This window comes from Tachyglossus aculeatus, chromosome 1 (genome assembly GCF_015852505.1).
Source record: "Tachyglossus aculeatus isolate mTacAcu1 chromosome 1, mTacAcu1.pri, whole genome shotgun sequence".
In the NCBI taxonomy this organism is placed as follows: Eukaryota; Metazoa; Chordata; class Mammalia; order Monotremata; family Tachyglossidae; genus Tachyglossus; species Tachyglossus aculeatus.
The window spans coordinates 138,998,403-139,010,420 of record NC_052066.1 but is presented as its reverse complement, the minus strand read 5'-3'; the positions used below and the strand labels follow the sequence as shown (position 1 = coordinate 139,010,420).

The 12,018-nt window shown below is 46.2% G+C and overlaps 1 protein-coding gene across 3 annotated transcripts in view; it reads left to right on the top strand.

The window, feature by feature from the left end:
* ATL2 (atlastin GTPase 2) overlaps nt 1–8,890 on the top strand; it is a 117,931-nt gene extending 109,041 nt beyond the window's left edge. For 2 of the 3 annotated variants that reach the window (XM_038751143.1, XM_038751056.1), the window contains 4 exons: nt 620–691; nt 3,616–4,047; nt 6,305–6,319; nt 6,410–7,039. In XM_038751143.1, the coding sequence (XP_038607071.1) occupies nt 620–691; nt 3,616–4,047; nt 6,305–6,319; nt 6,410–6,517 (627 nt within the window). In that variant the 3' untranslated portion in view covers nt 6,518–7,039. Of the gene's footprint in view, nt 1–619; nt 692–3,615; nt 4,048–6,304; nt 6,320–6,409 lie in introns of all 3 variants that reach the window. The other variant, XM_038751237.1, reaches the window with a different exon arrangement.
* The last annotated feature ends 3,128 nt before the right edge of the window (nt 8,891–12,018 follow it).

Sequence of the window (12,018 nt, the reverse complement as noted above, 5' to 3'; positions counted from 1 at the left end):
TTGGTAGGGAGGTGGTTTATTTGCCTAGCCTCCTCCCTCCCCCTCAGTAACACTGGCTGATCTCCCTTTTTCTCCTAAAGAGAGGGTACTGTTTCTTGGAGATCATATGATCTCCCCACGTCCCCATTCTCTTGGTTGGAGTGTGGAGGAGTGGTAGGGGGCATGGAGCTATGGGAAGGAAGCTTATAAGATGAGAAAGCTTGGCTATTTGCTCTGGGCCTTATTGATCCTGAGTTGCTTTTGTAGGACTTGGGTCACCTGGGGATTTCAGAACAATTGGATTTGAGATCCATCTTATCTCACGAGGATTAGTTGCTTTGGCCCACCTTCCTCTCTTCCTGGACATCCCTCTGGGCGACTTTTCCCAGGAAGGCTGTTCCATTGGGAGCTCCGGATATAAAGGAGCTTGGGCTTATGTCTTGTTCGACCGATCTGAGAAAACAGACCTGCAGATCGTGGTAGATGTCCAGGCCTCTGCTTGCACGCTTTGCTCACTCTACTATACTAGATGAGAAACCAGTCCCTGTCCCAGATTTGGATTTACATGCCTAGTGACCAGGGATGGTTGGGGGGATCTGAGGCATTTCTGTTTAAGGCTGAGTGAACTTTCTTTCTGAAGGCAACAGCTGAAGCCAACAACCTTGCCGCGGTTGCAGGAGCAAGAGACAGCTACAGCAAGGGCATGGAACAGGTTGGTGTCTCACCGGAATATTCTACAAACCAATCAGTCATATTGATTGAGTGCTTAATGGGTGCCGAGCACTGTACTAAGCGCTTGGGAGTGTACGGTAGAACAGAATTGGTAGAATCGTTCCCCAGCCCCATCCTCCCACCCCCACCACAACAGCCTGCTGTCTCCGTCCGTCGCTTTACAGTAGGGTGTGATGGTAGATTTTTATGTGCCTACAATTGAGCTACTTTCTGCTCCTTAGCCCAGCTATCCCAGCAGGTCTCTCTTTCCCTCCATTATGTCCATCATCATCATCATCAATCGTATTTATTGAACGCTTACTATGTGCAGAGCACTGTACTAAGCGCTTGGGAAGTACAAATTGGCAACATATAGAGACAGTCCCTACCCAACAGTGGGCTCACAGTCAACCCTATTACAGAGAGAGTGTGTAAAGTATCAGGAAGGGGAAAAAAGATCTGATAGCATATAGCTTGGTAAAGCGAGCTTCAGTGGTTTTCACCTGGAGAGCAGAGCATTGTTGCTTAGCCCTTTGATGTAAGCGTGGCTCAGTGGAAAGAGCCCGGGCTTTGGAGTCAGAGGTCATGGGTTCAAATTCCAGCTCCGCCAATTTTCAGCTGTGTGACTTTGGGCAAGTCGCTTAACTTCTCTGTGCCTGAGTTACCTCATCTGTAAAATGGGGATTAAGTCTGTGAGCCCCCCATGGGACAACCTGATCACCTTGTAACCTCCCCAGCACTTAGAACAGTGCTTTGCACATAGTAAGCGCTTAATAAATGCCATTATTATTATTAATAGAGGGCAAACACATTCCAGTTTTATCTCCCGATTGAAATTGAAGGGAAGCCTTGCTCAAAGTGATTCATTCATTCAGTCGCATTTATTGAGCGCTTACTGTGTGCAGAGCATTGCACTAAGCGCTAGGGAAGTACAAGTAGGCAACATATAGGCCCTTACCCAACAACGGGCCCACAGTCCAGAAGGGGGGAGACAGACAACAAAACCAAACATGTAGACAGGTGTCAAAATCGTAAGAACAAATAGAATTATAGCTATATGCACAACCTTAACAAAATAAATAGAATAGTAAATATGTACAAGTAAAATAAATAGAGTAATAAATCTGTACAAACATATATACAGGTGCTGTGGGGCGGGGAAGGAGGTAGGGCAGGGGGGATGGAAAGGAGGAGAGGGAAAAGGGGGCTCAGTCTGGGAAGGCCTCCTGGAAGAGGTGAGCTTTTAGTAGGGCTTTGAAGGGAGGAAGAGAGCTAGCTTGGCGGATGTGTGGACTGCAGTCTCTCCCAGTCTTCTTACTGTTGTCTCCAGTGGAATACCAATCTCACTCGGGGCAAGGGACTGGACAAGTGTGCCCCATTATCTTGGGGAAGCAGCAGCGTCGTCTAGTGGAAAGAGCACAGGCATGGGAGGCGGAAGATCTGGGTTCTAATCCCGACTCTGCCACTTACTGCCCTTTGACTGTGACTTCTATGAACCTCGGTTCCTTCATCTATGAAATGGGAATTCAATACCTGTTCTCCCTCCTGCTTAGATAGTGAGCCCCATGTGGGACCTGATTATCTTGTATTTACTCTAGCGCTTAGTTCAGTGCTTGGCACATAGTAAACACCTAATACCACTATTATTATTATATTTATGGTATTAAATAGTACGTGGCAGTGCTGGACTAAGAGCTGACGTAGATACAAGCTAGTCAGGTTGGACATGGATGGTCCCTGTCCCGTGAAGGGCTCACGATCTTAATCCCCATTTACAGATGAGGTAACTGAAGCACAGGGAAGTTAAGCGACTTGCCCAAGGTCACTCGGCAGTTAAGTGGTGAAGCCAGGGTTAAGAAACCAGGTCCTTCTGACTCGCAGGCTGGTGTTCTACGCACTTGGCCACACTGCTTCTCAGGATGCAGCTGAGAAGGTATTAACTGGGCAGTAGTGACTGCCCTGTAAGTGACAACACTTGGGAAGGTGAATGAAATCCCTTTGTCCAGTACTGCCATTGGATCAAGAGAACAGATACACACCCACACATCATATATACACAGACATATACACAAATACATACTCTGGATGGGGTGGAGGTAAGGGAAACTGTCACATCTTGGTATCAGCTATCATTAAGAAAGGGCATGATCCCTTTATCACTCAGTGTTTTTTTCCTGTCCAGCACTTTAAATTGATCATTCATTCCTTCAATTGTATTTATTGAGCGCTTACTGTATGCAGAGCACTGTACTAAGCGCTTGGGAAGCACAAGCCGGCAACATTTAGAGACGGTCCCTACCCAACAACGGGCTCACAGTCTAGAAGGGGGAGACAGACAACCAAACACAACATGGAGACAGGTGTCAAAATCATCAGAACAAATAGAATTAAAGCTAAATGCACATCATTAACAAAAATAGAATAGTAAATATGTGCAGGTAAAGTAAGTAGCGTAATAAATCTGTAAAAACATATATACAGGTGCTGTGAGGAGGGGAAGGAGGTAGGGCAGGGGGATGGGGAGGAGGAGAGGAAAAGGGGGCTCAGTGTGGGAAGGCCTCTTGGAGGAGGTGAGCTCTCAGTAGGGCTTTGAAGGGAGGAAGAGAGCGAGCTTGGCGGATGTGTGGAGGGAGGGCATTTCAGACCGGGGGAGGACGTGGGCTGACGGCGGGACAGGCGAGAACGAGGTACAGTGAGGACGTTAGCGGCGGCAGAGGAGCAAAGGGTGCAGGCTGGACTGGAGAAGGAGAGAAGGGAGGTGAGGTCGGAGGGGGCAAGGGAATGGACAGCCTTGAAGCCGAGAGTGAGGAGTTTTTGCTTGATGCGTAGGTTGACGGGCAGCCACTGGAGATTTTTTAGGAGGGGAGTGACATGCCCAGAGCATTTCTGCACAAAGATGATCCTGCCCCAACTCTCTATTCCCAGGTCTGTGGTGGAGATAAGCCTTATATCGCGCCCTCGGACCTGGAGAGAAAACACCTGCATCTCAAGGATGTGGCCGTCAAGCTGTTCTGTTCCGTGAAAAAAATGGGAGGAGATGAGTTCTGCCGCCGTTATCAGGACCAGCTCGAAGCGGAGATTGAAGACACCTATGCAAATTTCATAAAGCACAATGACGGCAAAAACATCTTCTATGCCGCCCGCACCCCGGCCACGCTGTTCGCCGTCATGCTCGCCATGTATATCTTCGCAGGACTGACTGGCTTCATTGGCCTGAGCTCAATAGCTGTCTTGTGTAACGTGGTCATGGGGTTAGCGCTGATATCCTTCTGTCTTTGGATGTATATTAAGTACTCTGGGGAGTTCAGAGAAATCGGAACAATGATCGATCAAATTGCCGAAGCACTATGGGAACAGGTTGGTATCTCTCTCTCGTGGTTGATCTGCCCCTAAGGTGTTGTTCTTCCCAGAAGCTCTGTAGGATGCCACGGAACCCCGAGGAAATCCAGGGCCTGGCAGGCGACGCGGGGCCGTTGGTTCCCTGGGAAGGGGGCGACGGGGAATGTTTAAAGACGGGACTATTGGCCCGTGCCGTTGTTCCATCCTTAAATCGCCCAATCCCCACCACCCCAGCCCTTCAGGATCATCAATTCCGGGGCCATTTTCCCCTCCCTGTGAGGCGATCTGCCACCGACTGAGTTGCCGTGCCTGTCGGTCGGCCAGTGGACGTAGTCAGAATGGTGGATCGTGGATTGAAAAAGCAAGTCACACCAAGTCCTCAAACAGAGACAGGACCCCCGGTACTTTTCTCGGGGCTGACCAGAGCAGGGAGAGGGAATTGGGCCCAGAAACCAAAAAAGACTTGAACTAGTTGGCTATCTCTCCCCAAGAGAGCTCTGGGGGACACAGGTGCTGTTAGTGTTTCTAGGTCAGGAAACCATTTCTGAAGGTAAGTGCAATTGTCATTTCAAGAAGGCTCCGAGGAGTGACACAGGAATAAATGGGATTTTTACCTCAATCAAGCACACACAGTCGGTCTCCCCGCCCATTCCCTGGATTGTGATTTTGTGGTTTGTTGTGGCCAAACGGCACAACTTTTTTTAATGGCATTTAAGAGCCAGGTGTGCCATGTGGGCCTCAGAGTCTTAATCCCCTTTTTACAGATGAGGGAACTGAGGCCCAGAGGATTGAAGTGCCTTGCCCAGGATCACCCAGCAGGGAAGTGGTGGAGCTGGGATTTAGAACCTAGGTCCTTTAGATTTCCAGGCCTGTGCTCTATTCACTAGACCTGCCTTCTTCCCAGTGATTTTCTGCAGATCCCTCAGCACCCCCTGGTTATCCGGAGGGCTGCAAGGAAAAATCCAAGAGTCAAATTCTAGCTCTGTGGCCAAAGCAGGTGTCAGTGAATTATCTTCAGGAAAAAAAAGTCCCTAAAGAGTAAGTCATTCTCAACCCATGGCTATGTGGGTTTGGGAGTTAGGAAGTCATCGCAGGTTCTACGAGGCAAGTGACAGGCAGCGAATATAGAGAAGCAGCATGGCTCAGTGGAAAGAGCCCGGGCTTTGGAGTCAGAGGTCATGGGTTCGAATCCCGGCTCCGCCACTTGTCAGCTGTGTGACTTTGGGCAAGTCACTTCACTTTTCTGGGCCTCAGTTACCTCATCTGTAAAATGGGGATGAAGACTGAGCCCCCTGTGGGACAACCTGATCACCCTGTAACCTCCCCAGTGCTTAGAACATAGTAAAGGCTTAATAAATGCCATCATTTATAGTGAGGGACATGTTCCGCCTTCACCATATCACTTACGGACAAGTTGGGAGTGAGAAATCAAGGGACAGAATGTCTAGGGACCGTGAATTGCCAAAAAAGTCTTCATTAAATAAGCGAAGTCCCATGCCAGGAACTAGTCACCATGGCTTGGTCACAGGAGGAAATTTGGGTGGTCCTTGTCCATGCCATTGCCGGCCCCTGCCTGACCTCTCAGCTACTCTGAATCCATCCTGCCTCATGTGCAAAGCCTAGAGAAGTCAATTTGTCTTCACAAAGGAGAAAACTGACATGGTTTTAATTGCCGTGATTGCAAGAATGTCACCTGGGAGAGCGAGCGCCTCATTTCAGCGAGTCACCATGAGGATCAAGACCAAACCTCGACCTTTTCCCAGAAACAGCTTTATATGTTTGGTGCTGATACGGGGGAGTGTTTGTTGGCCATGATGCCTGTTTGTAATTCTTGTCTGCTTCCAAGTTCCCAAGCTTACCCCGGTCCTTGGATATTTCCATGAGGACACATGGGTCAGCTCCCTGAACTGACCCCAACCTTCCCTTTTCATGTTTGTTGTTTACTTGTGTGTGTGTGTCTGTCTCTCCCACAGCATCCTATTCTGTCCAGCTTTGACCCTGGAAGCTTTGATAACCCCAGGATTTTGTTTTCTCTGGTCATCCACCTCAGTCGTCATTTCACTTCCTCTGCTAATTGTGGGTCATCTGCCCCATCGTAATTATAACCTCCTTCTGCCAGGGAAACAGCCAGGTCACTGAAGGTTGATTAAATGGTCGATTAAATGGGTTTCGGGTTCTCGGGCCGAGTTGTTGCCTGAGAGAGAACACGAACCAACGGTGCTGTTAAATAGAACTTGCTTTCATGTCTTTGTTTTTTTTTCCTCCTTTGCTTCAGAGGAGTCCCAGGAAGGTGAGGAGACCCCAACTCTTAGTTTTCTTAAACTCTTTCAACCGGGTGGCCCTCTGAACCCCATTCCTAACGACTCCCTCCGTGTTCTAGGTGTTTTCCAAACTGTTCGAAGTTATTAGACGCCGCGTGACCCAGCATGCTTTCTCTTCGACTCAGCGACAGAGACTTTCCTCCAACAATAACAAGAAGAAAAATTAGACAGTATTTTTACTTTTTTTTTTTTTCCCCCTCCCTCCTGTATCTGAAGTGTTGACACTTACATGTAGGACAGTAAGCTGGACCGTCTGGGCCGGTCTGCGTAAACGCTGTGTACATACCAGAATGCTGCATATAGGGTATGGAATGCTACGTCCATCTTGTAGGAACTATAAAGGGGTTTGAACTCAGTGGAAACCTACTGTATAGAAGGAAGATAGAGCTCATTTTCATTCCTTTGTAAAATAACCGCATCATCTGTAGCAGCTTAACTTCCCTACTGTTAGCTCATCTTTTTTCGGTTTTCCATAAACCCACTTTTGTGTCTATTTCCTTTGAATTCTTAGCTGCATTTTTCTTTATGTGACTTTGATTTCTTTTCCCCCGCCTCCCTCACGTTTATTTTATATTTTTGTCTTGTTTTGCATACTTCTCATGCCACAGGTATTCAAGCCTCTGGGGGAAAATATAATGGAGGAAAACATAAGGCAGTCTGTAGCAAACTCTATCGTAGCAGGCCTGACCGACCAGGTGTCTCAACACGCGAGGTTAAAGTCAGACTGACGCTCCTCTTCGACGCGGCTCTGCCTTCGTGTTCACGCTCGCTGTATACCAGAGAACTTCAATAAAATAAACCAAAGTTTACAATCAACTGTAGAAGTAGTTTAAGCGCAACTGGCTTCACTGAGGGCTGCTGCCCGGCGTGAACGTAGCTTGTCGGGTTTTGAGCGATCTCTTCTGCATGTGCTTCTCGGTGCCCCGGAGACTGTTGGCAGGGGGGTCTTGAGTGGAGCCCCAGGTCATCTGTGCACGTCTCGTGCCGTGTCCTGTCCTCCCATTTTTGGTTGGTTTGTTTCTTTTTTTAATCGGCATTCTCTGGCCTACCCTAGAAATTTGTCCCCGGTGAAGGGATATCCCAGGGAAATCATTTTTCGAGAAATCGACTCGAGAGAATCTTTTAACTGAATGTAAACCCAATGTCCCGTGTCAGTTTATTATTATTATTTTTTTTAATTTCTGGCGTATCGATGAATCACTGTATCTAGAATCAAATCGAGGCAGCAGCCTTTACGAGCCACTTCATCACCAGTTACGAGTATATATCGCTTTCTTGCCTCGGACACCAGTGTTACACGAATGCATGTATCAGATCCTTACAGAAATGACATTAGACTTTATTGTAGCTAGGGAAGTGATTCTAAAGTGTGCATTTGTCTTGCCTTTTTAAATTCACCAACCTGCCCTAAAAGGAGGTGCATATCTGGGAACCTGAACTGTCTTTTCTGCAGTTTAGCCTTCATGTACATAAAAAAAAAAAAAATGCCATTAATTTTATCGGGGGAGAAAGATTTCCATCCAGAGATGTTGCCTACAGCTATGAGTTAGGATCGTCTGTACAGTGTGTAGCGTTTATTTTCTACAATCACAGATAGGGCATGTATATGAAATATAAATATATAAATACAATTTTGTATCAAAAGTTTTGTAGTCTATGGCAAAATCTGGTTCTGTGGTAGAGTAAGTACCGTCCCTGTAAAGGAACGTCTGTGGCTCCTCTAAGTGTGTGAATGCATTAAACGATTTGAAGTTTTTGATATATTTGTGATATCTACCTGCCTTGAGCCCTGCAATCTCCCCCCTCCTCCCCCCCCACCCACCTTGGGAAATCAGCGGGAATGTCTGTCGTGAAACTTTGCCCTCTGTTGGCATTTTTAAAGTTCTTTCCTGTAATTTATTTTCGGTTCCTTATTAAAATGGGTTGTTGTACATCTACGAAACCAAGCTCGTGAGTCTTTTTCAAGGAACTCATCAAGTATGTATTCCCCTACATAAACGGTGTTTCTCCTGGAAGGACTGTGGACAGGAATCACCTCTCTGAGGGGCAGCATAGAGGTGCTGTACTCTGGAAAGAAGCCGAGTCAGTAAAAGAATAGCCCAACTATTCTTCCGTGGGTGTCCGTCTATTCCCATAACTCTGTCTCGATGGTTTAACTGTCTTGGGAGTTGTGTTTTCCTGTCTGGGGTTTCTGGTGGTATACCCTAAGGCTAGCGTTCTGTGATGATTCTTGTGAGCACCCTGCTTGGTGTTTAAAAGTGAAGAGAATATGGGGATTGTGGCGTATGTGACGTTTCCAAACCTGCGTTGATCTGTATGCCCTCCCCTCCACCCCCCTCACCAAATTTTGTTTGGTTATGGATTGTATTAATTAATTCCTATATATTAAATTAATAGCAGCCGACTCCCCTCATTCCAGAAACAGGCTTTACCGTGATGATTTTTTTTTCTTTTATCACTTTGTCGGTGATATGGATTGTTCATGAATGATGGAGAAAAATAAAAAATTTGCTGTATAATAGCAAAGCGTTCAAAATGAAGGGATGCTGCATCTCACCTTTTTCCAAATGAAAACGGTTCTGGGTTTTTGAGTCTGGACTTGGGAGCTCGGAAAGAGTCCGTTCTTAGAGGCAGTTTCACCCGGCGGAGGGGACGTGAAGTCTCTTCAAAGCCTTTCCTGTTCAAGAACAAAGTATTTAAGCAAGATGAGGTGAGAAGATTAAATCTAAGAAAATAAACTGAGCTGCCTCACATTTTTGCCCGGGAAGCTATCCCATAAGTCTCAGGGTCTCCCAATTGAACTTATTGAGCACTTACTGTATGCAGAGCACTGTATGAAACACTTGGGAGAGGACAGTTTAGCAGAGTTAGTAGACATATTCTCTGTCCATAATGAATTTACCGTCTCGATGTTAGTTTGCTCCAACGAAGCGGTATTTGGGACACTTGCCCAGATGTTGAGTAAAAATGGAGATTCAGCCCGGATTCCTCACCCTCTCTGCAGTTTCACAGTTCCTCCTGCCGCGTGGCTCAGGGAAAAGAGTCCGGGCTTTGGAGTCAGAGGTCATGGGTTCAAATCCCGGCTCTGCCAATTGTCAGCTGTGTGACTTTGGGCAAGCCACTTCACTTCTCTGGGCCTCAGTTCCCTCATCTGTAAAATGGGGATGAAGACTGTGAGCCCCTTGTATCCCCCCAGCGCTTAGAACAGTGCTTTGCACATAGTAAGTGCTTAACAAATACCATTATTATTGAAGACATCTCTACTTAAGAGTATTAATAATAATCATGGTACTTGTCAAGATAATAGTATTAACAATAATGATCATGGTACTTGTCAAGCAACTTACTATGTGCCAAGCACTATTTTAAGTGCTGGCGTAGATACAAGATAATCAGTTGAACACGGTCCTTGTCCCACATGGGGCTCACACCCATCCCCATTTTACAGATGAGATAACTAGAGAGGTGAAGTGACTTGACCAAGGTCACACAGCAGACATGTGGCAGAGCAGGGATTAGAACCCAAGTCCTTTTGACGCCCAGGCCTGTGTTCTATCCTCCAAGCTGTGCTGCTTCTTGGATTTCCTGCCTTCACCTCAGACTTTACATGTCCAAAACAGAACTCATCTTCCTATGCAAAACCTGTCCTAGTTCTGACTTTCCCAACACTATAGACAGCACCACTGTCCTTCCTGTCTCACAAGCCCGTTACCCTGGTGTTATCCTTGACTCCTCACATTATCCCTGGAGGGCTTTCCAGACTGAGCCCCTTCCTTCCTCTCCCCCTCGTCCTCTTCTCCATCCCCCCCATCTTACCTCCTTCCCTTCCCCACAGCCCCTGTATATATGTTTGTACATATTTATTACTCCATTTATTTATCTTACTTGTACATATCTATTCTATTTATTTAATTTTGTTAGTATGTTTGGTTTTGTTCTCCGTCTCCCCCTTCTAGACTGTGAGCCCGCTGTTGGGTAGGGACTGTCTCTCTATGTTGCTGACTTGTACTTCCCAAGCGCTTAGTACAGTGCTCTGCACACAGTAAGCGCTCAATAAATACGATTGATTGATTGATTGATTGATTGATTTAACCCACGTATTCAATTTCATTAGAACCTGTCGGTTTAACCTTCATATCCCTAAAATCCACCCTTCTCCTTTCAAACTGCTACCATACTAATCCAAGCATTTATCCTATCTGCCTTGATTACTATATCAGCCTCCCGTCTCTCCTCACTCTAGTCCATACTTCACTCTGCTGCCCTGATCATTCTTCTACAGAAATGGTCAGGTCCTATTTCCCCTCTTCTCAAGAACCTCCAGGGGTTGCTTTGCACATAGTAAGCACTTAACAAATACCATCGTTACTATTATTATTATTAACCATCCACCTCCACATTAAATAGAAACTCCTTAGCATTGGCTTTAAAGCACTCAATCGTCTTGCCCCCTCCTACTTCACCTCTCAACTCTCCTACTACATCCCCCTCCCATCCCTGTAGCACTTAGGTACATAACTGTACTTTTATTTATTTAATAATAATAATAATAATGGCATTTAAGCACTTAACTATGTGCAAAGCACTGTTCTAAGCGCAGGGGAGGTTACAAGGCGATCAGGTTGTCTCTCGGGGGGCTCACAGTCTTCATCTCCACTTGACAGATGAGGTCACTGAAGCCCAGTGAAGTGACTTGCTCAAAGTCACACAGCTGACAAGTGGCGGAGCCGGGATTTGAACCCATGACCTCTGACTCCCAAGCCTGGGCGCTTTCCACTGAGCCACGCAGCTTCTCTAATGCAAATGCACTCACTGCACTTCGATCTCGTCTATCTCACTGCTGACTTCTTGCCCACATCTTGCCTCTGGCCTGTAACCCTTCCACTTCATATCTGACAGTGACTCTCACCCACCTTCAAAACCTTATTGAAGGCACATCTCCTCCAAGAGGCCTTCCCTGACTTAAGGCCTCATTTCCTGCGCACAGTAAGTGCTCAATAAGTATGATTGAAAGAATTTCCTTTTCACCTACTCCCTTTTGTGTCACCCTGACTTGCTCCCTTTATTCACTGCCCCCTCAGCTCCACAGCACTTATATATATGTGTATGTCTTTAGTTTATTTACATTACTGTCTGTTTCCCCCTCTAGACTGTAAGCTCATTGTGGGAGGGGAATGGGTCTGTTATACTATTATATTGTACTCTCCCAGGCACTTAGTACGGTGCTCTGCTCACAGTAAGTGCTCCATAAATACAATTGATTGATTGTTTCCCCATTTAGCCCGAGAGTCCCATGTGGGATCTGATGATCTTGTATCTACCTTAGCAATTAGTGCGGTATTTTGACACATAGTAAGTATCTAACAAATGCCACAATTATCATTATCATTAATAATAAAATAAACTAAATTTTCTGATCTGAAGCAACAGGTTTTAGTGGACCTTTAGTCAACCAATCATTTATTGAGCACTTACTGTGTGCAGAGCATTGTACGAAGTGCTTGGGAGAGTACACTCTAACAGTAAACAGACACAGTCCCTGCCCACAATGAGTTTACAGTCTAGAGGGGGAGGCAGACATTAATGTAAATACTTAAAAATACAATTATGCATAAAAGTGCTGTGGGGCTGGAAGTGGGGATGAATGAAGGGAGTACGGGTGATGCAG